Source organism: Gopherus evgoodei, chromosome 11 (assembly GCF_007399415.2).
Source record: "Gopherus evgoodei ecotype Sinaloan lineage chromosome 11, rGopEvg1_v1.p, whole genome shotgun sequence".
Classification (NCBI taxonomy): Eukaryota; Metazoa; Chordata; order Testudines; family Testudinidae; genus Gopherus; species Gopherus evgoodei.
In genome coordinates this window covers 44,229,156-44,256,199 of record NC_044332.1, presented here as the reverse complement: position 1 = coordinate 44,256,199, position 27,044 = coordinate 44,229,156, and the positions used below count along the sequence as shown (strand labels likewise).

Here is a 27,044-nt window from a genome sequence, read left to right as displayed (position 1 = left end):
AGCGGCGCTTAGATGGGGGGTGGGGTCCTGGGGGGGCAGTTAGGGGCAAGTGTCCCGGGAGGGAGTGAACAGGGACAAGGAGCGGGGGGGTTGGATGGGTTGGGGATTCTGTGGGGGGCAGTCGGAGGAAGTGGATGGTGGCACGGTAAGGCTTTCCTCCCCGTGGAATGTCCTGTTTTTTGAATGTTAAAATATGATCTCCCTACCATTCCCGGTGCAACTCTCCACTCATAGCACGTTGCCACATGATGTGCCCCTCTTTCCTTTCCAGTTGGTAGTGGCCAAGGGAATGCTAGGAAATGTAGTTCTTTCCCTGCTCCAGGGCTGGCTCTATAGGCAGAAAGCTAACCAAGGAACTACAGCTCCCAGAGCCCCCTGTTGGTTATCAGCTCCCATGCTGGATCCCTGCCGCCCCTGCAAATGGGCTGCCCCAAGCAGGTGCTTGCTTTGCTGGAGCGTAGAGCCGCCCCTGCTACCAATGCAACCTACTCCCAGCCATCTGAATATGGAGTGTGATGAGAAAAAAAGCAGTGTGGGCTGGGCATCTCTACACTCTAGCAATCTCTGGCTGCAGTCCGCCCAGTTAGGACTGTGTGCCAAAAGACCAGATTCTGGATGTGGCATGACATATCTCCGTAAACTCTCTAACAAAAAGAGAACCAACTTCCCTATTGATTGCAAACATATTGCATATAGAAGATATAATTCTTCTAATTGATTTGTCTCGTTGGTCACTCAGATTATCTGAGCCACTTTCCGCAATTGACTAAATTAAAAGAAAAGCAGATAACAGCACTTAAGATTAGCTTACATATATGTTTAAAAACTTGAATATTAGTGGTGAGCAGCTCTGGAATTTGAAACCCAAAATATAAAACGTGGGTAACAATGACCTCTTCAATAGCTTGGGGTAACAATTTCTACAGTGCTGTCATCAAATTTAATAAAGTGACATCAGAACAATTTAATGATATCTGGAAACATCCAACACTCCCTCAAAGAAAAACCTAACCAATATCTACCAAAATCCAATGTCCATTATTCAGGTCAGTAATAAACAATATAGTTTAGTTTATATAGCACCTCATAGACTTTATAGACTTTAAGGTCAGAAGGGACCATTATGATCATCTAGTCTGACCTCCTGCACAATGCAGGTCACAGGATCTCACCCACCCACTCCTGTAACAAACCTCTAACCTATGTCTGAGTTATTGAAGTCTTCAAATTGTGGTTTGAAGATCTCAAGCTGCAGAGAATCCTCCAGCAAGTGACCCGTGCCCCACGCTGCAGAGGAAGGCGAAACACCTCCAGGGCCTCTGCCAGTCTGCCCTGGAGGAAAATTCCTTCCCGACCCCAGATATGGTGATCAGCTAAACCCTGAGCATGTGGGCAAGACTCACCAGCCAGCACCCAGGAAAGAATTCTCTAGTAACTCAGATCCCACCTCATCTAACATCCCATCACTGACAACTGGGCTTACTTACCTGCTGATAATCAAAGATCAATTGCCAAATTAATTGCCAAAATTAGGCTATCCCATCATACCATCCCCTCCATAAACTTACCAAGCTTAGTCTTGAAGCCAGATATGTCTTTTGCCCCCACTTCTCCCCTTGGAAGGCTGTTCCAGAACTTCACTCCTCTGATGGTTAGAAACCTTCGTCTAATTTCAAGTCTAAACTTCCTAGTGTCCAGTTTATATCCATTTGTTCTTGTGTCCACCTTGGTAGTAAGCTTAAATAATTCCTCTCCCTCCCTAATATTAATCCCTCTGATTAAGTCACAACCGTACACCTTGGTACCCGAGATGGGACCGGGGGAATCAGCCTTTGGGTGTGAACAATGCCCTGCCCCCAACCCCCTTGGTCAATCAGAGCACAGAGACCTGCTCACATGCCCCCCCCGCACTCAACACCCTGCCCATCCTGCAGGGGTGGGGCAGACTAGTCACTCAGCCCCTCACCCCCATGGGGGGGCCAGGGTCTGGCACCCAAGAGGACACCCGAAGGCCCAGTAAGTGCCGAGTAGCAGAGCTGGGCTCTCCTGTGACACCACTGGCCACGTGTGAAATCAAGGCCAGTGGCCCCAGTGCCCCATGCGGCAGCTGCCTCTCCTCAGTCCGTGCCAGGGCAGCAGCCCAGTCCAGTCCATGGGGAGCCCTCTTCCCCCACTGCTGGCCCCTATTCCTCACTGCACCACCAGGCTGAGTGGGGGGGAGCCCTGGGCTGTGGGAGGGGAGGGCACTCATTTCCCAGGTGCTCCCTCCCTCCTGCTGAGGTACATGCACATGCACCTATTGATCAAAACATTTTAGATACCTTACAAAAATACAGTGCTGTTAAAACATTAAAATATGTTATAAATATTTTAAAAATAAAAAAAGGTCTTTCATAACTTTTAAAGGGGGTAATGACTTGACACTTTTCATGGAGGAATACTGTATCCTAGAGCAGTGCTTCTCAAAGCCGGTCCGCTGCTTGTTCAGGGAAAGCCTCTGGCGGTCTGGGCCAGTTTGTTTACCTGCCGCGTCCGCAGGTTTAGCCGATCACGACTCCCACTGGCCGTGGTTTGCCACTCCAGGCCAATGGGGGATGCGGGAAGGGCAGCCAGCACAGCCCTTGGCCCGTGCCACTTCCCGCAGCCCACATTAGCCTGGAGCAGAGAACCGTGGCCAGTAGGAGTCATGATCGGCTGAACCTGAGGACACGGCAGGTAAACAAATCGGCCCAGACCACCAAGGGCTTTCCCTGAACAAGCAGCAGACCGGCTTTAAGAAGCACTGTCCTAGAGGGCAGAAATGGAAGGGGCAAAATTACAGGCCTTTCTAATTCTATATAATCATAAATTAAAAACACATATTTTCCTTTAATTTGAGAGGTGAAGATGATAGATGATAGAGAGATTGTCATATGCCCCATAAAATACATATAACAAGTTAAATTTTGGTAATTGGGTTGTTTCTACAGCAAATGAATAGAATAATATTTCACCACTGTATATTAAACCACAATAATAGAAACATGTATAAAACCTATTATTTAGTCTTTCAAATTAAAGTCTATTTCTAACTACACCTTGATTCAGAAAATTTATTTTAATAACTTGTTTTAAAAGAGCACACAAACTATTTTCACATAAAAATTCAGTACATTAAATTAATGTGTGATGCACAAATACTTGAAGTCAAAGAAGTTACAGTACCAGGGATGAATTTGGACCATTGTGTTTATCAGTTCAGAGCTGCTACAAATAACAGGCAAGAAAATAGTTTAATACTTTAGATTTGCTATTTGGTTATTCTTATGTAAAATTTTATTGGAGATGTTCCAATTATAACCCATATTGTTTCCTTTAAGATATTTATTCAGTTTTAACACTAATTACGGGAAACCTGATCATCAAATACTACAAAAAAAAAAAAAAAAGCAGCTATCGTTCATTGTATGCCATTAATGCTGCCACTAGATCAAAGGGCTTCAAATCAGAGCCAAATAGCAGAAGTTCTAATAATTTTCTGATGTTTTAAATATGTTAAATTATTTTTTTAAGTGATACCCCGATGACTTCATTGGAAATTGGCAGGCAATAATACACAAGCTTGGGTCCTATTCTACGGGCTGGAGAAAGGACTTTGTATCTGATAGTCCAGTCCTTATGTACTGTGGGAAAAAGAAGGAAGTATTTTACTGCTCCTCATAACCTATATGACTTGAAAAAAATCACCATAGGAAGCGGCCAATATGGCTGCATCAGGAACTCGTTAATCCCCTGCAAATCAAAAAGGAATCCTACAAAAAGTGGAAACAGAGACAAATTCCTAAGGAGGAGTACAAAAGAACAGCACAAGCATGTGGGGACAAAAATCAGACAGGCTGAAGCACAAAATGAGAAGGGATAAAAATACACTAGGAGCAAGAAAAAGATGAAGGAAAAGGAAAATCCACTACTTAGCTGGGAAGGAGAGATAATAACTAATGGACTCAAGAAGGCTGAGGTGTCTAATGCCTATTTTGCTTCAGTCTTCATTAAAAAGGTTAATTGTGACCAGCTGCTTAACACAATTAATATTAACAACAAAAAGGAAGGAATACAAGCCACAGTAGGGAAACAACAGATTAAAGAATACTTCAATAGATTAAATGTATTCAAGTCAGCAGAGCCTAATGAAATCCATTTCAGAATACTTAAGGAACTAACTGAAGAGATCTCAGAACCATTAGCAATTATTTTCAAGAACATATGGAGGATAGATGAGGTCCCAAAGACTGAAGAAGGACAAATATAGTACCTATCTTTAAAAAGGAGAACAAAGAGGACTCAGGAAATTACAGAGCAGTCCGCCTAACTGCGATACCCAGAAAGACACTGGAATAAATTATTAAACAATTTGAAAGCATCTGGAGGATAATAAGGTGATAAGGAATAGTCAACATGTATTTGTCAAGAACAAGTCATGCCAAACCACCGTCTTTGGCCTAGTCGACACGTGGAAGCAGTAGCTATGATATATACCTATTTTAATAAGGTTTTTGATAGAGTCCCACAAAATATTTCCCTAATTAGTTTAAGGGAATGTCATCTAGATGAAATTTCTATAAGGTGGGTAAAAAACTAGTTGGAAGACCATACTCAGAGTGTTTAATCAATGGCTCACTGTCAAACTGGGAGGACATATCTAGTAGAATCCTGCAGGGATCAGTCCTGAGTCCAGTACTATTTAATATTCTATTAATTACTTGGACAGTTGAGAGGAAAATCTGCAGATGACATCAAGCTGCGGGGTAGCAAGTAGTCTGTAAGGTCAGGATTAGAATTCAAAATGACCTTGATAAATTGGAGAACTGTTCTGAAGGCAACAAGATGGAAGTCAATAAAGGTAATTTCAAAGTACAATATTTAGGAAGGAAAAAATCAAATGCACAAATACAAAATGAGGTATAACTGGCTAGCTGGCAATACTGCTAAAAAGGATTGGGAGTTATAATGGATCACAAACTGAATGAAAGCCAGCCATGTGCCACAATATGAAAAAGGCAAAATGTAATTCTGGGGCATGTTGTACACAAGACATAGAGTGAACTGTTTTGCTCTACTCGGCACTGAGCTGAAGTATTGTACCCAGTTTTGGGTGCCACCTTTAGGAAAGATGTGGACAAACTGAAAAGAGTCCAGAGCAGAACAACAAAAAATGATACATGATTTGGCCTGTGAGGAAAGGTTTTTAAAAAAACTGGGCATATTTAGTTTTGAGAAAAGAAAACCAAGGCAGGACCTGATAACAGCCTTCGAGAATAAGGGCGGTTATAAAGAAGAAGGTGATCCATGTCCACTAAAGGTAGGACAAGAATTAATCATCCTAATTTGTAGCTAGAGAAATTTAGGTTAGATATTAGGAAAACTTTCCAACTACAAGGGTAGTTAAGACCTGGAAGAGGTTACCAAGGGAGGTTGCGGAACCCCCATCATTGGAGATTTTAAAGAATGGGTTAGACAAAAATCTGTCAAGAATGGTCTAAGTATACTTGGTCTTGCAGGAGGAAGGACTAAGTTCCATCAGCCTGACATTTCTATGTTTAAATACTAAATTGTCATATATGTTCCTTGAGAATTACATTTTAAACCCCTGAGCTTGTGGCCTCCAAACAACAATGCAAGATATAATACGAAAGAATATAATTGATGCCAAAATTGAGGGCAACCACAACTGGCTATATAACACACACACATACTTATACAGCATAAATATTTTCAAGTCATACCTCTTTGCTTTCCTCCAGCTCTGACTCGCTGCTAAACTCTTCTGTATTTAAAGGTTCAAAATCCGATTCCCCAATAGCAATTGGTACAGTCACAGTGAGGCTTGGGTTGTGTATGAATGATGCATAATCATGGTTGCCTACAACACCAGTGGTTCCATTATTATCTTTGCGATTATTCAGATGTTTATTCATTTCAGCTACAGTATGGTTGGCAGTGTAGTTGTCTTCCTTGTTGTTTAGCTGACTGGTTGATCTTACTTCATCGATGTCTTTTTGTCCTCTAACAAAGGTTTTTTGGATACATTCACATGCTTTTCTTTTCACATAATCTATTCCCCTCTGAATCCTTGCCACAGCGATCTGCAGATTGTTCGTTTCATTATCATCGTCTATAGCAGCAAGGTTGTCTGAACTAAATGAGCTCAGCAGCAAGGCTAAAAACAGGTTCAGTACCTAAAAACAAAGAGACACTGCTAGATCTTTCCCCTCTTTTTCTTATTAACAAAAATTTATTTTAAACATAATTGTTTCATATTACTGTACTTCTGATAAAATTTTAGTGTGTGCAGGGATTTTCTAATAACAGAACAGTTGTGTGGCTAAATCTCTGCAAACCACTTTGCACCACTTTGCACAACAAAGTATTTGCAATTGCATGATTACATGTAGGCACATGTGTCTATGTATGTATTATGCATACCTAATTGTAAAAAAAATCCTCACTTTTTGGAGATTTTTTTCATGTCAGCCATCACAGTAACTCAGAATTGTCTTCATATATTTTAAACTGAGTTCTATATTGTGGTTTGACAGGATGTATTAGGCCCACCATATTTTATTATTTAAATACTTAAGACTCATAGAGCGCTTTATATCTTCAAAGAGTTGTACTAACATTAACACTGTAATTAATCCTCACAACATTCCTCAAAAGGTAAGTAAAGTAGTATAATCTTCATTTTACAAATGGAAACTTAGATACAGACGGGATAAGCAACTTTCTCAAAGTCATACAGTAAATCTGTAGTAGAGATGGATTTAGAACTCAGGATTTCTTCAGCATATAAATGGTCCTGTATACATAAATAAAAAACATGCTCCTTTGCAACTTCTGGTTTTCAAGACTAATATAAATACTTTTTATTTTTTGTTTTTTTATTTTTTGTTTCCATACACTAATAGTATTGGTATTTTCTTAATTCTATTATGCCATCTTCCTTATACCACAAAATGCATTAAACCTCATATATTAAAAAAATAAGACCATCATAAAATGAAATGGTGGTAAATAATATGAATATAGAATATGACTATTCTAAATAATATAAATGATGTACACAAAGGGAAGGAAATCTGTAACTGCAAATATTGTGCTGGTTAACTTCAGTTCTGTTAATGAAGAACAAATATATAAGACTGAAATCTGCAATAGAACTATAGGAGAATGATTTTATACAAATTTTAACTGGCATTCTTTGGCTTTCCCTGGTTTATTTAAAGTAGGAAAGCAGTTTGGTTTTGATTAAATAATTTTGTGCATTTTTGGCCCAAGAAGACAGAAACAAACAAACAAAAAAAAGCACACTAGGTAAGTCCACAGATTCATGTCCAAAGACCTAGGAAGGTTTATCCTAACCTAACATCTCCAAGACATAAGTACATCCAAAATCCACTGAAATCAATGGAATGACTTCAGCGGGCTTTGGATCATGCTTGTAAAGCCATACACTCCTCTTTTCTGTTAAAAAATGCATTTTAAAAACCGAAAGCATCTTTTCTTTGATTTTGATGACAGAGAATTTTTTATCTTCTTTAAGGTTTAACAAAGCAATGTGCTATCTGAACAAAGAAAAAAAGCTTTCTTTGTTCGAAGAATTTTTATAGTTCAGAATTCCATTTTTTGCCAGAAAAACAAAGTATTTGCAATTGCATGATTACATGTAGGCACGTGTCTATGTATGTATTATGCATACCTAATTGTGAAAAAAATCCTCACTTTTTGGAGATTTTTTTCATGTCAGCCATCACAGTAACTCAGAATTGTCTTCATATATTTTAAACTGAGTTCTATATTGTGGTTTGACAGGATGTATTAGGCCCAGACGCCCCCTGCTGGAGGCCTTGTAGTCCTACCACTCTCCGTTCCAGAAAGGAGCAGTGGAGAAGTCCTCCAGGCTGCTCCCTGCGGCCAGTGGGAGGTTGCCAGTGAGGGAGCAGTCAATCAGGCCCCAGCAGACTCCTATAAAAGGAGGTGCAGGGCCAGAGCAGTCAGTTGCTGCCTGAAGCTAGAAGAGAGAGGAGCACGTTTCTGGCTGGTTTTAAAATCAGCAGGACCATGGACAGCTCAGTGCTGGCAGGGACTGGGCAAGCAAGAGCGAGCTCCTGGCTGGCTGCTGGGACTGAGCCCAAGATAGTTTGCAGGCAAAAAAATGTTTGGGGTGTTACACCTGACAGCAAGAGCTTAAGGGCAACGTTTGTGGTTTTGTAATCTCATTTTTATTTTTTAAAAATATGTCCGCACCTGTGTATGACTGGCAGAACCTGAACAAGATTTCTCCTAGCAGGGCTGCCCAGAGGATTCAAGGGGCCTGGGGTCTTCGGCGGCAGGGCACTTCGGCGGTGGGTCCCGGGGCGGAAGGACCCACCACCGCCAAATTGCTGCCGAAGAAGCTCCAGGGGCCTGGGCCCTGTGAGAGTTTTCTGGGGCCCCCTGAGTGAGTGAAGGACCCTGCTCCAGGGACCCCAAAAAACTCTCATGGGGGCTCCTGTGGGGCCTGGGGCAAATTGCCCCACTTGTCCCCCCGGGCGGCCCAGTCTCCTAGGACTGATGTTTTGATGGGAAGAGGGGAGTGAAGGCCAGTGGAACAGATCAAAGCCAGTTGCTCCTCTAGCATAATGGAACTTTCTACAAGAAGGGTAAAGCTCATTAATGCAGGAAACAGAGCTTTTCTGAGGACTGGCCCAAGATTGTAAATGTCATGAAGAAGAAAAAACAACACAAAATAACCCTAGGAACAGGAACTAAGAACCATCACAAACCTTCCACCTTCAGCTTTAAGCACAAGGCACATTTTTTGACCTTGCTTTCTCTAACAAACACACAGCAATGTGTGTATGCACATATATACACAAACATGCGCACTCACAAAATATATATATATATACACACAATTAATGTTATACTATATAAAAAAAATTCCAAAATAAACAAACAACCCCGCCCCCCACATTTCACTGCACACATTTCTCCATTGGAAACAGGATGAGAGAACACACACGACACGTTAGTCACATTACTGAATGCACTACTGGAAGGAGCTCAGATACTATGGTGATAAGCGCGGTATAGGAATCAATGTAGAACAGAACAGCTATCAACAAAAATATACAATAAGGATCCTGTAACCATAATAGGTGTTCCATCCTTTGAAATGTTTTGGTTACATACCACTAGATTTCCAATCACCATGACCATCATGAAAACGATAAGGCACATGGCTTGGCTGGCAACCTCCATACAGTCCCACATAGTCTCTATCCATTCTCCACACAACACTCGGAATACAATTAAGAAAGAGTGGAAGAAGTCTTGCATGTGCCAGCGTGGAAGTACACATTCCTTGGATATCTTGCAGACACAATCCTTGTAGCTTTTACCAAACAGCTGCATACCAACCACAGCAAAAATGAAGACAATGATGGCCAGCACCAATGTCAAATTTCCCAAAGCCCCCACTGAGTTACCAATAATCTTTATCAGCTTGTTTAGTGTGGGCCACGATTTTGCCAACTTGAAAATTCTCAACTGGAAAACAATAAAGAAGCATCATTAGTACTAATTACAACAGAGTTGTAGAAATGTACTTCAGACCATAGATTATGAGTAGTCCTTAATGCAAAAAATCTTAATGTTTTATTTTTGTGGTAAATTAATAGAAACCATTAAATTACTGCACCACCTAAGGATGATCCTCCAAGTTCCATAATTCATCCACAATCAGGTCTTACGGAAGTCCAATAATTCTACAGATTTACAGCTGGCCCTTCATCACCATGTCTGTGGCAGAAACTGAAGTCATGCATCCTTCCACTGCCCAACTTGACATAGCCAGTGGAATGCCCCACTAATATAACCTGTAGGCTAGTGAATATTGAGCATGACAGGCTATTAGCATCATACAGGGAAAAGGGTGGAGATGAAACAGAATGCATCACACTAACAGCCTAAGACAGAGACATTTTAAGGTAAATTTCCCCAAAACACAAGATAAAAACATGTTGATTAGAAGAATATTCTTCAAACAATGTAGAAAAGATCTTCATGGGCATGAATCTGGAATTAAAAGCTAAATACAAAACAGATAATATTTGTAGATTTGAGGAAAAACCATAAATAAGAGACCCTTATAATATCTAATCCCTGATCCAGCAAAAACTTAATAAAATATTTGATTAAATCCATTTTTATTCTCAACTACAAAAAATCACGTTAAGTCACACAGAAAAAAGAGCCTACAATAGTAATGCCTCAGCTACTCAAGTACTATTCTAAAAACGAAATATTTCTTCCTTAAAATACACAGCTGAACTTCACTACAGAAGAAAGTCAGTTTCTTAAATATTTAATAGTAACTTTTTGAAATTTTAGTCATTGGACATAAATCCAATATTTGAAAAGAAGAATTCTATTCTTGTGACATAACAGTATGACATAAAGATAAATAAGGATTGTAAGAAATTTCTCCTATAACTTTTCTTATTTACATCTTTGCCCATCACACACTAAATATATAAATTTTCTATCAGTGAGCTATAATGGTGACAATAGTGAATTGCATAGCACAGTAATGATGTTATTATGCAATCATGTTAATGCAAATTACATTGTAATTACCATTGCCTCCATTTGAATTACTGTTTAACTGTTTCTGAACCATAAAATTACATATATTTTTGCAATAATAATATAAGTAACTTTTGGTAGACCTGTTCCTAATGAGGTGCATCTTTTGGCACTTAAGAGAAATTAAATGTGCAGTGAAAATGCTGATAAATTTATGTAAACATAAAAATTTGTAATTATAAAATTAATGTATTAACTGTAACTGTACATTGTTTACTAATATATTTACCAATCTGAATGATCGGAGAACTGATAGTCCATCCACTTTTGAAAGAAAAAGCTCCAGCAAACTAAGGGAAACAATAAACGCATCAAAAATATTCCAGCCTACTTGGAAATAATAATAAGGATCCATGGCAATTAACTTGAGAACCATTTCTGCTGTGAAGATCCCGGTAAAAACCTAGATGAAAATGTAATTTATTAGTGTTACATAGCTGTAAAACAAGTAAAATTGGAAACAAAGATTGAGCAATAAGTGATATCTGTATTATAGCAAGGTGTCAGTAATAAAAAAAAACTTGCAGAAAATAAAAGAATATCCTGGATCAAACTAATCCCTGGTGTAACTCCATTAACATCAGTGGTTACACAAAGGTTGAAGTTAGCCTGTTATGAAAAACAGAGAATATTCATTGTTTCCATTACAAAGGTATACAGGAATTATAGTAAACCCCTAATTAGTTATTGTCCTCACTCTTTATAAAGAAAATCTATATAAACCTATTCAGGAAAGTATTAATCAATTTTGAAAAGAAAAAGTTTTTGTTTCTGTTTTTAATAACTGAAGTTGACTAGTACAAACTAGGAAGATTAAAGACCTTAATACAAATATTCTTTTTCTTATATTCTGGCCGCAGTGAATTAATACAAGTCAGGCATTACATTGATATCTCCCTTTTTTGTAATATTTGTTGATAGTGACTAAAGTATAATTTAAAAATATTGATTGCAAAAGTAAGGATTTGAGATGTGCTACTACAACATAAAATTTTAACAAATAATAACTTTCATTACAATCCACAGGAACAACTTAAACTTTCACTTATTCAGAGTTTTTGAGTTCACTCCTGATTGAGAGTCTGATATTGGATAGTAGAGGAGCAGAAATTGAGAGAGCCTGACATGAACTGGAAATTATGAGGCTAGGAGAAGAGAAGCAATAAAGCTGAAGTTAAATGGGCAGACTCAAAGGCAGTAGAGCCAACCTTTCACCTTCTTTCCAATGAAGACTGGAACACTATAGGAACTGGACATAAGAGGGAGCTGGGATTCAAATATCTGGCCTAAGTAGGTACATTTGAAAAATTATTCAGTCAAAGCAGACAATGAGAATTCTCACCAAAATTTGGTTGAATATCTATTTGAGGCCAAATTTTGATACAGATCTGTTTGGTTACCCTCCAATTCACCCCAACCATTCTTAATTACGGATTGTGGGCTACCTTGCACAGTGCCAGATGTAGTAATGTTCTGCAAAGCCACATGTAACATAAATTTATAGAGAAGAGATACTTACCATACAGTAAATGAAGGTTATTTACCTGTAACTGGAGTGCTTTGAGATGGCTCTGCATATTCCTACTAATGGGTACTGCACCTATTTTATCAGTATCAACTAAAGTGTTCTTGCACCCCCACTTCTCTCTTTAGCTTCACAATCTAGTGAAGGCGAGGCTACATAAGGGACAGAGTGCCCTCCCCAACTCAGTTCCTTCCACTGCAAAGCCAGAAGCAGGGGTCAGCACCACCATGTTGCGTGACGGACACTTGATAAAATTACCGTACTTGGTAACGGACACTGTGGGGGGCGGAGGGGAAGGAGGTTATGTCATTCAATTTTTTGAAAAGTTACCAGAGACCTCAAAATTTTTACCACGGACACTTCTGTCTATGTACAGATACATTACTAACCCCTGGCGGGAACAAAACAACAAGGACTCTGACAGAGACAGTTCTTCGAGATATGTCCCCCCCAGGGGTGCGCCACTGTAGGTGTCGCAGTGCCTTTGCATTTGGAGTTAGAGATCTTCAATAGCAGTGCCCGTTGGACCAGAAATGCGCACTTTCCCTCCCCCATGCTGTGCACGAGTAGTATAAATAGTGCTGTGCAGTCCAACCACCCTCAGTTTCTTCGCCATAGAGCCCAAACATTATGCTCCAAAGCAGAGGGGAGGAGGGCGGGTAGCGGAGCGCCCATGGGGACACACATCTCGAAGAACCTCAGTTACTGCACAAGGTGAGTAACCCACTCTTCTTATACACGGGTGCTACAATGTAGGTGACTATAAAGCAGTGCCCCTAGCTGGAAGGTTGGGCTTTGGTGTGACTGGTATCAGAGGATAGAACCATATGTCTGAGAATGGTGTCTGTCAAGGAACCCTGTAAGATGTTATAATGTTGGGCAAATGTATCAGAGGATGCCCATGTGGAAGCCTTGCATATATCAATTATTGGAACATTATTGATGAATGCAATGGAGGTTGAGAGCACTTATGTGGAGTGTCCCCGGATAGAGGTGGTTGTTTGCTGTGAAGTTCGTAAGACAGAGGTATGCACTGTGAAATCCATTTAGAGAGGCGTTTAGAGATACAGTGGAACCTTTAGAGCATTTGGCAATGGATATGAACAAGCGTGGCGAGTTCCTGAACGGCTTGGTTCTATCCAAATAGAACAACAATGTACGTCTCACATCTAAGGTGTGGAGAGCTGCTTCTTGGAATTGTTGTGTGGTTTGGGAAAGAAGGAGGGAAGGTATATAAGCTTGTTTAGATGGAAAGACGTTATAATCTTTAGCAGGAATTTTGGGTGAGGACAGAGGGTCACTTTGTCCCTGTAAAACATTATATATGGTGGGTATGCCATTAGGGGTGATATTTCTCCCATGTGTCATGCCGATGTAACGGTGACAAGGAAGGCTGTTTTCATTGCTAGATGAAGGAGTGAGCAGGTTGCCATTGGGTCAAATGGAGGTCTTGTCAGAGAGCAAAGAAATAGGCTGAGGTCCCAGGATGGGGTGGGGGAACATATGACAGGGTACAAGTTTCGAATACCCTTAAGTAAACGTTTGACAAGAGTGTGTGCAAATTCTGAATATCCCTCAACAGGGCAGTAGAATTCGGTAATGGCAGCCGAGGTGTGATATGGAAAAGAGTCAGCAGATGGCGCGGGAGCTCTTTTCAGAACCATAGCTTTTGGCAGGCGTTTGCAACCCCGCTGGATTCTCTCTCAGAGCTGAGAGCTTTGTAGGCGTTGCTGCTAACTGTTCTGCTCTGTTCCACACCGCATGTGGTAGAGAAGGAGCTGAGGGTGGTCGGACCGCACAGCGCGGGGGAGCGAAGGTGTGCATGTGCGGTCCAACTGGCACTGCTATTGAAGATCTCCGAGTCCAGACACAGACGCGCTGCTGCACCTACAGTGGAGCACCCTGGGGCCATCACTCCAAGAAGAAGTGTGAATATGCAGAGCTCTCTTGAAGAATCCCAGTTACATGTAAGCGGCATTAATTTCATCTTCAACTGGCTCTGCATATTCCCACTCATGGGAAATATTGATAAGTCATGCTGGGACTAATCTGGAGGTGGGAACAGAATAAAGACAAAAGGAAGCACTGCCTTGCCAAATCTAGCATCTGCTCTAGAAGACAAATCCAGAGCCCAGCGCTTGGTGAAGGTGTATACTGAAGTCCAGGTGGCAGATCTGCCTCTGACAAGTGAAAGAAGTAGTCACAGCTGTAGTAGAACGTGACTGAATGAAAGCATGTACAGGAACTTTTGCTAGTGTGTAAAACTCAGCAATATATTTGCTTAATCCAGAGAGAAACTGCAGGAAGAAACTGTATGCCCCATGTTGTTCTTAGCATATGAAACACACAGTCTGGATGTTTTATAAAACCTCTTAGTTCTGTCCAACTAATAGGTGAGAGCCCTTCAAGCATCCAGTGTATGAAGAACTGATTTTCTTATAATGTGGTTCAGGGGAAAAATGGTAAATTAATAGACAGAATAATGTGAAAAATCAGACACCACCTTCAGTAAGAACTGAGGATCAGGTCTAAGGACGATCTTGTCCTTAGGAAAAGTAGTAAAAGGTGGATCTGCTACAGATACACTCTGTTGGCTGATGTCACTGCAATAATTAAAGTCTTTCTCATAGATAAATGATGAAACAAAAAATATTCAGCTAATGGCTTGAATGGAGAGATTTTACCACCATGGTCAAAACCAAATTGAGGTCACAGGAAGGGAGAGAGTCTCTAACTGGAGGATACATATTTGAGAAACTTTTCATACATTTTTAACCGAAGCATAAACAGTGATCTACCATCAATTAAAGTATGATACAAAGACATGGCTGCCAAAAGAACCTTTAAAGAAGAGTTAGACAACCCTTGATTTAAGTACATTAAGTAATCCAGAATACATGGTATAGAAGCCGATAAAAGAAAATGAGACTATCCCTGCATCCATACCTGAAATCTGGACCACTCCGGCTGATAGCAATTTCAAGTGGACCGTTTTGTAGCATTAACTATTAAGTCCTGCACAGATGAAGAACATGAGTGCTCAAGCACAGAAAGAATCAAAATCTGATCACTCATTATGACATTTGAAAATATCTTGAAAATATATGGAGATATACCTATTTCATAGAACTGGAAGGGACCCTGAAAGGTCATCGAGTCCAGCCCCCTGCCTTCACTAGCAGGACCAAGTACTGATTTTGTCCTAGATCCCTAAGTGGCCCTCTCAAGGACTGAACTCACAACCCTGGGTTTAGCAGACCACTAAGCTATCTCTATGGGTCTGGATAAAAAATCCTGCCCCTGGGACATCTGGAGACAGAGGGAGATGCATAAAGACTCCGTCAGATAGCTGAAGGAGAACTATAAACCACTATGACATGGCCAGGATGGGGCAATGAGTTTCCTGACACATCTTTCTTATCACCTACTGTACCAAGAAAAAGGGAGGTACAGACATTTAGGCGTATCAGACCCCTCTCCCAGTGCAAAAGAAAAGCATCTAACAGAGAGAGACTGTCCCTACCTACTCTGAAACAGAAACAAAGACATTTTCCGTTGAACCTTCTTGTGAGCAGATCTACAATTGTCGATCCTACCTGGAAAATATGGTCTGTACCAACTAATCCTTCAAAGTCCACTTGTGCATCTGATCTGTCTCCTCTGACAAATTCACTGCTACAGGATACATGTCTTGGTGGATGCACTAATTCCACAGATGTACTGCCTCTGCACACAAGGGGGTGGAGCAACCAGTCCCCTGTCTGTTGATGTAATACACCACCAATAGGCTGTAGTTACTACCTGTACAATATCTCCTTGCAGATGCAAAAGGAATGATCAGAGTCATATGAACAGTGTGTTGATGTGCACGTTCCTTCCTTAGAAGACCAGTGCCCTCAAACTGTTATGTGATTGGAGTATGCCCCCAACCATTGCTAGATGCATCTGAAGTCACTGTCCAGGATGGACCCTGAGGATTGAACTGCACACGCTTCAGCTGTTTATTTTTCTTTATCACCAGTCTGGAGAGACTGATATTCTGAGGCCTGGTGATCAATAACTGAAGACTGTCCCAACCTGGACTGTAGACCTGAGACATCCAGTGCTGTATAGGTCTCATTTTCAGATGGGCAAACAAGAGTCATGTGGTAGAACCTTATTCTCTGTGTGGGGCAACTTTAATAGACATTTTCTCATTTTGAGAAATCTGTCCTCTGGCAGAAAAGATCTCCCATCTACTAAGTCCAATAAGAAATCCCTTGTTTAGGACAGAGGATCAACTTTGGGATGTTAAGAAAAAACCTAGGTCTGAGAAAAGATTGGTCGTGGTGACTATGTGGCTCAAAAGATCCTCATGCACACATCTTACAGTAGCCAATCGTCCAAGTAAGGTAAACAAAAATACCTGATTCTTCAGATATGCCTCCACAATGGAGAGGCAATTAGTTAGTACCCTGGGTGCTGTGGAAAGGCTAAATGGGAACACCTTCCGGAAATGGCAGCCAGTCACCACAATTCAAAGATACTTTGGATGGTTTTGGCAAATTGCAATACAGAACCAAGTGTCCTTTAGATTAAGAGTTGCAAACCAATCCAGAACTGACAGCAAAAGGATTATGGAGGCCAGGGTCAATATATGGAACTGATACTTCCAGATGTAGTTGTTCAATTCCCTTCAGTCTAATATTGGTCAAAACCCTCCATTCTTCTTTTGAACCAGAAAATATTGGGAGCCTGACCCCTCCTCAACTGCTCCTATCCAAAGCAACTTTCCCACTTCTGCTAGAAAATTCGCTTCATGAGAGGGGTCCCTGAAGAGGGCGGCAGTCTTTCAAATTCTACTATCTTTAAGATCCATTGGTCTGAGGTAATCTGCTTCCATGCATGAATGAAGTGGGCTAACCTGTCTCCAAAGGAAGGGGTAGAAAAGGGTTGCTTCTAGACTCTCGATCGTCTTGTCAAAACTGAGACTTGGCATTTTGGGATGAGGGCGCTGACAAAGCAGTGGATTATTTGGATTTGGATCCTTGTTTCTATAATGGCTCTGTGAGTCTGCAGTTCGTTGATATTGTTGTCTGGTGACTGGACAAAGAGTAGGACACTAAAGGTCTCATAGACTCAGACTTTAAGGTCAGAAGGGACCATTATGATCATCTAGTCTGACCTCCTGCACAAAGCAGGCCACAGAATCCTACCCATCCACTTCTATAACTAACCCCTAACCTATGTCTGAGTTATTGAAGTCTTCAAATTGTGGTTTGAAGACCTCAAGCTGCAGAGAATCCTCCAGCAAGTGACCCATGCCCCATGCTGCAGAGGAAGGCGAAAAACCTCTAGGGCCTCTGCCAATCTGCCCCGGAGGAAAATTCCTTTCCTACCCCAAATATTGCAATCAGCTAAACCCTGAGCATGTGGGCAGGACTCACCAGCCAGCACCCAGGAAAGAATTCTTTGCAGTAGCTCAGATCCCATCCCATATAGCATCCCATCACAGACCACTGGGCATACTTACCTGCTGATAATCAAATATCAATTGCCAAAATTAGGCTATCCCATCATACCATCCCTTCCATAAACTTATCAAGCTTAGTCATAAAGCCAGATATGTCTTTTGCCCCCAGTACTCCCCTTGGAAGGCTGTTCCAGAACTTCACTCCTCTAATGGTTAGAAACCTTTATCTAATTTCCAGTCTAAACTTCCCAGTGTCCCGTTCATACCCATTTGTTCTTGTGTCTACATTGGTACTAAGCTTAAATAATTCCTCTCCCTCCCTAATATTAATCCCTCTCATATATTTATAAAGAGCAAGCATATCCCCCCTCAACCTTCTTTTGGTTAGGCTAAACAAGCCAAGCTCTTTGAGTCTCCTTTCATAGGACAGGTTTTCCATTCTTCGGATCATCCTAGTAGCCCGTCTCTGAACCTGTTCCAGTTTGAATTCATCCTTCTTAGACATGGGAGACCAGAACTGCACACGGTATTCCAGGTGAGGTCTCACCAGTGCCTTATATAACGGTACTAACACCTCCTTATCTTTGCTGGAAATACCTCGCCTGATGCATCCTAAAACTGCATTAGCTTTTTTAATGGCCGTATCACATTGGCAGCTCATAGTCATCCTGTGATCAACCAATACTTCAAGGTCCTTCTCCTCCTCTGTTACTTCCAACTGATGTGTCCCCAATTTATAACTAAAATTCTTATTATTAATCCCTAAATGCATGACCTTGAACTTTTCACTATTAAATTTCATCCTATTACTATTACTCCAGTTTACAAGGTCATCCAGATCTTCCTGTCTGATATCTCGGTCCTTCAGGAATAGTGCTGCCTCTGTTATTGGAAGAAGATGTGAAGGGCCTCATTTGAGTAGCTGGGTTCAACCCCAGAGACTGAGCTGTTGATCTCAAGTCTTTTAGTTTTTCTAATAAATTGTCCATTTTTTTCACTAAAGAGACTCTCCCTTCACAAGAGTGATCTTCCAGTTTACTTCTAGTGTCCATAGCTAGAGAGGAAGACTGAAGCCTCCTGATAGCCATGGCTGATGCCAATGTTCTGGCAGCAGAGTCCAAAGCATCAGAGGAGGCTCTGAGGGAAAGTTTGGCTATATTCTGATCCTCCAATAAGATGATGTTGGCCAACATTTTTCTCATAGATGGAATGGATAATGTGTCATGACTGCCTGATAATTGACCACATTGATACAAAGGGATGAGGAGAACACCCCTTTTCAGTGAATCAGTTGTTTTCCCCGCTGTCATCTGGAGTGGAGTGTGGTTTTCCTGATCCTGCCCTACTGCAGGCAGCAGCCACTACCAGTGGATTGGGTAGGTATAGAAATAAGAGAATCCTTCAGAAAGTATCTGGTATAGTTTGTCCTCCTTCTTAGAGATGAGTTGACAAGAGATAGGATTGGACCATACAGATTTGGCCAGCTGTAACAACCCATCAGGATGGTGAGTGATATCCTATTCTTGGCAACAGCACTGAGGATATCAGATACTGGATGGGAAGTCTCTTCCATCACTACTACTTGGAGACAAAGTGAAAACCATATGATCCACCAAATCGTGAAAGTGCACAGCATTCTTGGAAGGAGAAGAGATAGGAGCCACAAGTTCATCCAGTGATAGGTCAGGCTCAAAGTCGTTTCTAAACTCTCTGTCAGGAATCACTATCTGTAGTGTCAACTGAACCAGATGAGTTGGATCAGAGGATCTTTATGTTTTCAGATTCTTTGTTGAGAAAATGTCACCTTTCCATCCAAGTGAAGCTAAATGAAGAGGTCCTGAGGAGGCTCCCAATAAGGCCACAGGCCTTGAATTTCCAGTATCTCCAACAACTGGGAGGTTGGGAACATGCTGACACGGCATGCACCAAAGGGTGGTCCAAACTTCGCTACAGGTCTCTGCGTTCTTCCTCTCTCCTCCTCTTGGAAGGTTCCATGTCAGGATGTGAGAAAATACATACTGGGAATAGTAACAAACCAGGAGGGAGGGATCCAGCTTTTTGGGGAGACCCTGTAGGCGTCCTAAGAGGATGGATCAGGAAGTATTCTGGGGAAGAATCAGTAACTGGTTTCTTCTTCCTAACAGGAAACAAAGATGATGACCCTGGAACCAAGGAAACCTCTCCTCTTAGGTACTGTGTGCTTTATGTCTGAATCTGAGGCATGCACTGGAGTTGAAAGGGGAACTTGGACTGCCACAGTGACATAACTTTCTGGAACCGAGGAAGTAGCTGGAAACAAAACAGAGAGCAGGTCAAGAAATAACAGTGGAGCTAAAAGATTTGGACATCATCTGATCCATGGGCTCATCTTCTTAGTTACTGAAGCTGAAGGTGGAATAGATCTCTGCTTCAGAATCATGGCTGCCCTATCAAAATCAAACAGAACAGATAGCTCCTATGAGCATCAAGTGACATTGCTAATGTTGGCAGTTTTGCTTTATCCTTTTTCCTTGGTGCCGCAGGATCTAAGACTAAAGGTGCTGATGGCCCTAGTTCAGAGGCACTACTTACAACCATCCTCCAGGATCCAGAAATGACCCTGGTCCTACAGCCACAGAGATTATGTCAGGATCAGACTGCTCTGAGGCATGAGGTACAACACTGGAGAGGGCAGCTGAACTGGTCCTTGATTTTTCTTCTGGAACCAGGATGGTTGGATCCAACCATGCTACCCTCGGTTTAGACATGTATTGGCTCAGAAGGATTGACTGAGGGAGCACAGGAACTGAGTCCAGGCCAAATAGGTGCTATGGCTGCTTGAAACCCTTCAGTTGACCAGAAAACAATGGAGAGCACCAGAGGCAAGGTTGACTCTTTAGACCTTGGGGTTGAAGTCTGAATAGGTCCAGAGGGCCCAACTTTGATGGCTTCCTTAAGCAGAAAGAGTTGCAGATGAGTCTTCCTGTCCTTATGGTCTCTGCGGGATGAAAGTCTGGCAGACTGAACATTCAGAAGGCAAGCGGCCTTCTCCCGACACTTCAGGCACTGCATGTAGTCATTTGATATCAAGAACACAGACAGGCAGGAAGCGCACATCTTAAACCTTGGCTATTTAGCTTTTTCATTTTCACCATACCCTGAAATCGTAAAGACACCCTAACTATTTATTGACTTACTATAAGCCAGTGGTTCTCAACCTATTTATCATTGTGGGCCATATGTATGGCCCACAATCTGCTACCTTGGCCACAGACTGAGAACCACAGCCCCTCCACAAATCCCTTCCCCACAAACTCCTATGCCCAGTGCCTCCTGCCCAAAGACCCCTCCACAAAGTGGGGCCAGGATTGGAGCCCTGGGCTGTGGGGTCAGGAAGCAGGGACTCTGGACCCTGCTGTGTGGGGCCAGGTGGCAGCCTAGACCTTGGCCCTGCAGAGCTGTCCGGCAGCCCCAAACCTGGACCCTGCAGGGCTGGCTGGTAGCCATGGGTTGGCCAGTGACCCCGACATACCAGGCCAGGAGCCCAGACCCCCACGCTGGGCGACCAGGAACCCAGACCCCACCCTGAGCAGCCTTTAGCACACAGCTGGGCTGCATGCAGCCCAATGGGTTAAGAACCACTGCTATAAGCTATTTCCAACTATCTTGGAAGAAACAAGACTCTGGCTTCAAAGAGACAAGAGGGGTTTGCATCTGTCCTGCCAGCTGGCTGGAAAAAACTGAGGTGGGAAGGGCGCTCCACCCCTATATGGCTTTGCCCTCCATGTCAGAATGTTCAGGGGATGGGTGGGGGTGTGAGAGCACTGTAGCTGATACCATTAGAAGAGGGTTCTACTGCAAGGCACCACAAGGTGATACAGTACCCATAATCTGTAGAGTCCTTGAGAAAGAACTGTGGTTCTTTAGATGTGTTGTCTGCACAGATTCCATTCATGACCTGCATGTGTCCCATGAACACAAGACTGTATTCCTTCTGACCAGTAGTGTTTGCTGGGGTCACACCTATGCCTTCCTACCCCACCTCCTCCCAACCCCGCCCCAGTTCCTTCATCATCCAGAATTCCAGAGAAGTAAGACTCTGTAGTATCAGAGAAGGAGGGGCAGGTTAGAATCTTTGTGGACAATACATTTCGAAGAACCAGTTACTATGAGTAAGTAACCATCCAATCTTCTTTGAGGGATTGTCCATGTGGATTCCACTCTTAGTAACTAACAAACAGTTGTCTGTTTTCTCGGAAGTGGGTATAAGAAATTCTATTTCATCCAATATGACACCCAGTCTGAAAACATGTACAAAGTAACAGTGAGTGGTAGATGGATATATGATTTCCGCACAGGTGCTCTACATATTTCAGCTATGGAAACATTCCTCAATAAGGCATGCTGCCTCTACCATAGTGGAATAAGCTCTAATATGACTGAATGAATCCTGTATGAATAGCTAACAACAAGTGCTGGAGACCCACTTGGATGATCTTTGTGGTTTAAATCAGTATATGTACTCAGCAGACACTATATGGACATGTCCTCCTTTCTGAGTCTGAGGAGGACTGCATCAATTTCTCCCACAGCAAGACTTCTTGCCTCCCTGGCTCTCTGGGTGTGCTTGCAGAAAGAATGACACATGGAAAGAACAATACATCAGGCATTGAGAGTGTCCATTCTTGATAGGCACTGCAGCATCACACATGGACAAGTCACAAATCCTGATGACCTTGCTTCTGCTATGATTTTAGTACCCTTGTCTGGTGGGGATGGGATAAATAAAATGTAAGATAGGTAGATATGTTTATATGCCGTTAAACTAAACAACTGCTAACTATACTAAATCCTAATAATAAAAGATAAATTCCTCAGTGCACGAATGAAACAGACCCTACCATGGATTGTCTTGAAGCCATGGGTAGTTGGAAGGTACTGAGCCCACTCCACCCTTTATATCCGCAGATGGGGGATGTAAGGGTGACTAGGACATAGTGTCTATTGGGGTTGCACCTATTAGTCAAAAATAAGCTGATCTCATGCACCTGAGGTGCATGTCCATGAAGAATGGATTCTGTGTGGACATTCACTCGGAGAAGAAGATATTCTTAAAAATAAAAAGTCAATGAAATCCAATACTGGAACATAAGAAAGGATACCAACTACAAGTAAAAGTACTAAAATTCTGAAGGAAGTCTAACCTGTCAGCTTAACATCTCCAGAGGAATATAGAAACAAGCAACAAACTGCTCCCAGTTATGGGTTCTAATTTTAAGAAATGCTGAATCTGCAACTCCACTTCAACTAAGTTATGGGTGATCAGCATTTCAGAACATGAAGCCCTATCTTTTTAAATATAGTGGAAGTAATTGCAACAGGCTCAGTCAAAAGGAAGTCACAGAATATATGTCATGCACAAGTGCAAAGCAAGAAATTAATTATTCATTGTTTCAGCACCAAGGGCTGGAAAAAAATTTTTTTTTAATAGTAATGGGCAGAAGAAAGCTAGAATATTTATTGGCTATAGGATTATTTATTTATTTGCAATAAGCATCATACAACTCACAAAGCAAACCTGCAATGGCTAAGTTTTAGCTAAGTGCATGGGTAAAAATGGAACCCATGACAGTATGAAGAAATACCTATTTTTGCACATCTCACAATTAGATAATTCATACTTAGCTGATACTTTTAGTGGGTCTGTTCAATGAATTACTGATATCTTGGATTCATTTTCCCTAGATTTGGGACACACAATCATAGAAAATCTGTGACAGCTGTTAGCCCTCAATATTTTCCTTTTCCTCAAATGTAATCCTTATCTTGTATTTTAGGACCAATCTGACTATCTCTGACAAACTTATTTGTTACTTCAGTGCAGGCAAGACAGCTGTACTTTGTCTGGTTTGGTTAAAGGGCTTGACATTCAGTTCATGCTCAGCAGCTCTAGACATGGTGCCAACACAAGGTGACAATTTACAAAAAACTATTCGAGATTCAAATAATAAAAATTAGAGCATCTGTGTGTGATCTAAATCATAGTTTGCTGCCCCAATTTGCTTCTCACAGCGAGAAGAGTTAGAACACAAAACAAGTATTTCCTCTAAAAATCAAATACAGATGGGTAGTTCTAGAAAACCAACAAAACCCACCAGAATAGCACATAAGACCAGACTTACCTATGGGTTCTTCCTCTTCTAGAAGACAAAGTCAAATAAATGCTTCAAAGTATATCAGGAAATGTTCTTAAAGGGACTATGTAAAACTGACACCTTTTTGTTGAACAGATCTCTCTTGTGGGTAATCAGTAAAATCTACTTATTTTAACAGGCAAAGCAAATTTTACTTCTTTTCACTCCTGTTAGCATTATGAGAGAATGAATTAAGGTTCTTTTCTGCCATGTGCATCATTCATGGAATTGCTAACTAATTTCCAGTTGCAGAACCTTTACTCACATCAGAGCTAGAAACAACACAAACTGACTTTCAGATCCCTGGTTGAGTTTATAGGGTGGTATAGCCAGGGATTGCCTCCTGACCGCCCCCTTGTGGCCTGACATTGTTCTGAAGCACCCACCTCTGTTTCCTTGTCAATGAGATAACATTGAGTTCTCTTTGGTAGCCCACAAAGAAAAACCAAATACTCTGCTTTACATCAGTGCTTTGCTCTTTAATGGAGCCTTCTGGAAAAGTACTTTAACAACAGTTTAGAGGTTCTTACCTCAGAACCCAGACAAAACTTAAAAGTCCTAAAACAAAAAGTCTCTGGTTTCAGCAACAGTCCCTTCTGTAAGGCCTCAGGCCTGCTCAGGGTCTCTCTCAAACGTCCCTGCCTGGACAGTTTTGAAGTATTTTACCTGCCTTTTCATTCTCTTTCAGTGCTCCCCCTGCCTACAACAGATCTGAAGTCCCGTCTCTCTCTCTCTGGAGCTTTCTGTTGCTCTTTTATAATGGAATTACCTGATCCCTCTGAGGTGTGCCTGCTTAGTAACTAGTGCTGGATGGCCCCAAGGCTCTAGCCCTTAAATGGGTACAGACGACCTGTCTCACTGTTACACACTGGCAGATGGATGGACAAACACACACATGCACCCTTGCATGTGTGATTTTCAAAAATGCCTAATTGATTTAGGAGTGCAAGGGTCACTGAAAGTGAAAAGTTTATGTAAATCCTACCAAACAGCTAATACTTGTAACCTATCCAAACATATGGAAATCATATAGTACACCTCAAAATGCTTTTTAGAGCCACTTTTCACAGTATAATCATAATTTAAAATCTGTTTTGTAAGATAAAATAAATCAGAAATTAATTCTACTTTAATTAGAAGTTGTATTCACATATCACAATACATTTTGACAGACTTACCTGGTTTCCTACTGAAAGCACATTGTGGAAGTGTTCAGTCATTGGATAATATTCCATGGCCATAAACAGTGTGTTTAAAACAATGCAGATGGTAATAGCAAGATCAACAAATGGATCCATCACAATCAAACTAACAATATGTTTTACTTTTAACCAAGGAGCCCAACAGTCCCAGATCAAGAAAGTGTTGGCAAATTTATACCAGCATGGTGGGCATTTTTGCCTGGATTCTTCAAGTTCTAGAGGAAGAGAAATGTGTAAAAACAAAGTGAAGATAAATATCTACTGATACTACTTTTTATTTTTATATCTCAATTTAAGGTTTAAAAGTGGGGAAAAGGCCAATGAAAACTATGGGTTGATATTTGCAAACTACATTCACATTTTTAAGCCTTGCATACTTTGAGGCTTATCTTTTAGGGCTTGGCATGAGAAGTGTGAATGAGGAATTGAGTCATTCTAATCAGTCAATGAAAACATTTGAATCAGGAAAACAATGGTACAAGTAGTAATATTACATGTGGGGGATGCTGCAATGCTTGAAACAAGAATATGGTGATGGGTTCAAGAGGTAGGTTGGAGCAGCCTTGTTAGGTTTTCAGTATGGTATTAATGTTGTAGGTGTAGGCAGTGTCAGAACAGAAAAACAAACAAACAAAACAAAACAAAACAAACAAAAACGCCAGAAAAGGGACCTGGAGGAAATAGACTTAAATTTATCATAATTGAAGAAACTTCTGTTTTCTTTTGTGTTTCTCTTTTCTCTTTTTGTTATTTTACTTATTTAATTTAAAAGTTTCTTCCATTCTTAGATCAAAATGTTTCAGGACCAGTCTCAATACTTCAATCAATTCAGAAATCTAAATTATCCACTTGCCTGAAAAAAAAAACAAAACAAAACAAACAGGAAAATAGGGCTGGATTAACTTCACTGAGGTTTTGTAAACCTTTCAAACTATTTTGGGGAGTTGCAAAACTAGTTTAATTTCATTAACATTTTCTTCCTATTAGTTTAATCCATGTTTTTTACTTTCAAGAATATATTTAATTAGTAAAACCAAACATTTTCTAGTTAATAGGAATCTTATGCTAATTATTAGAAGCAGACACCATCCCATGCCAATAACTAGGCTAACGGAAGTGGCTGACCAGTATAAAGAAGATATGCTTTAATCTATTTCGAATACTTTTTTCTTCCCCTCTATTCCTTCTATCATTTTCACTGTATCCAATTTTCACTATGTTCATTTGTTTTTAATAGGATTTCTTCTCTACCCGTCTTTTTAGTCTCCCTAATGCAACCATAAATTTAACACTTTTGCTTAATTTTAGACTCAATTGAAAGTAAATTCATCCATTTGTGGTTTTGTTTGTGTTTTTTTTAAACACACCTTCCATTGTGTTTGTGAGTATACTGGCTATACTCATTGCTCTGTGCCTGATAGTTGGATCTTCCAGCAAATCCATTGATATTTTATAAGAACTTGACCTTCTCTTCTTTATTTCTGTTTCTGAAGTGGTGCTCTGCAAATTAGATATAGATTAAATTAAATTCAGAAATATTGTAAGCAGACATTAAACATTTCTATAATGAATCTGAGCACCAAGAAATTCATGCTACATGCACCTTCATATTTATGCAATGTATTATGTCAGACTTTTATTTGTAATATTAACCTACCATATTCAAAAAGTATTGTTCAGTTATTTCCAAAGTGTATTTCTGGACACTACTATTACTAACTAATTAATTCTGAAATCAGTATTATTAACCCCATCTTGCAGTTGGGAAAATTGTAAAAGAAAGAAGTTAAGCAATGTGGCCAAGGTAACACAGCAAGTCAATGGCAGAGCTGAAATCAGAAGTCTGGAGATTTCTGGCTCCCAGTTCCAGGCTTAGTGCACTAGATTAAACTGTCTCATTTTATCCTCTATTTCCAGACTGGATCAAAATGCAAGAGACACAGGGAATCTAAAATCTCATGTAAGCTAATTTTATGTAATAATTATTTTTCTCTCAACTGAAATTTGTAACGTTTTTCTGTCAGTTT

The 27,044-nt window shown here is 40.9% G+C and overlaps 1 protein-coding gene across 5 annotated transcripts in view; it reads right to left on the bottom strand.

Annotated features, from left to right (window-relative positions):
- Positions 1-27,044, bottom strand: part of LOC115659409 (sodium channel protein type 3 subunit alpha) — a 964,414-nt gene that overhangs the window by 915,145 nt on the left and 22,225 nt on the right. For 2 of the 5 annotated variants that reach the window (XM_030579477.1, XM_030579478.1), the window contains 5 exons: positions 26,385-26,517; positions 24,994-25,232; positions 10,895-11,068; positions 9,211-9,567; positions 5,763-6,215 (listed from right to left, as the gene is read on the bottom strand). The exons of 2 other annotated variants lie outside the window; for them this stretch is intronic. In XM_030579477.1, coding sequence (XP_030435337.1) covers positions 5,763-6,215; positions 9,211-9,567; positions 10,895-11,068; positions 24,994-25,232; positions 26,385-26,517 — 1,356 coding nt within the window. The remainder of the gene's footprint in view (positions 1-5,762; positions 6,216-9,210; positions 9,568-10,894; positions 11,069-24,993; positions 25,233-26,384; positions 26,518-27,044) is intronic. One more of the 5 variants, XM_030579475.1, reaches the window with a different exon arrangement.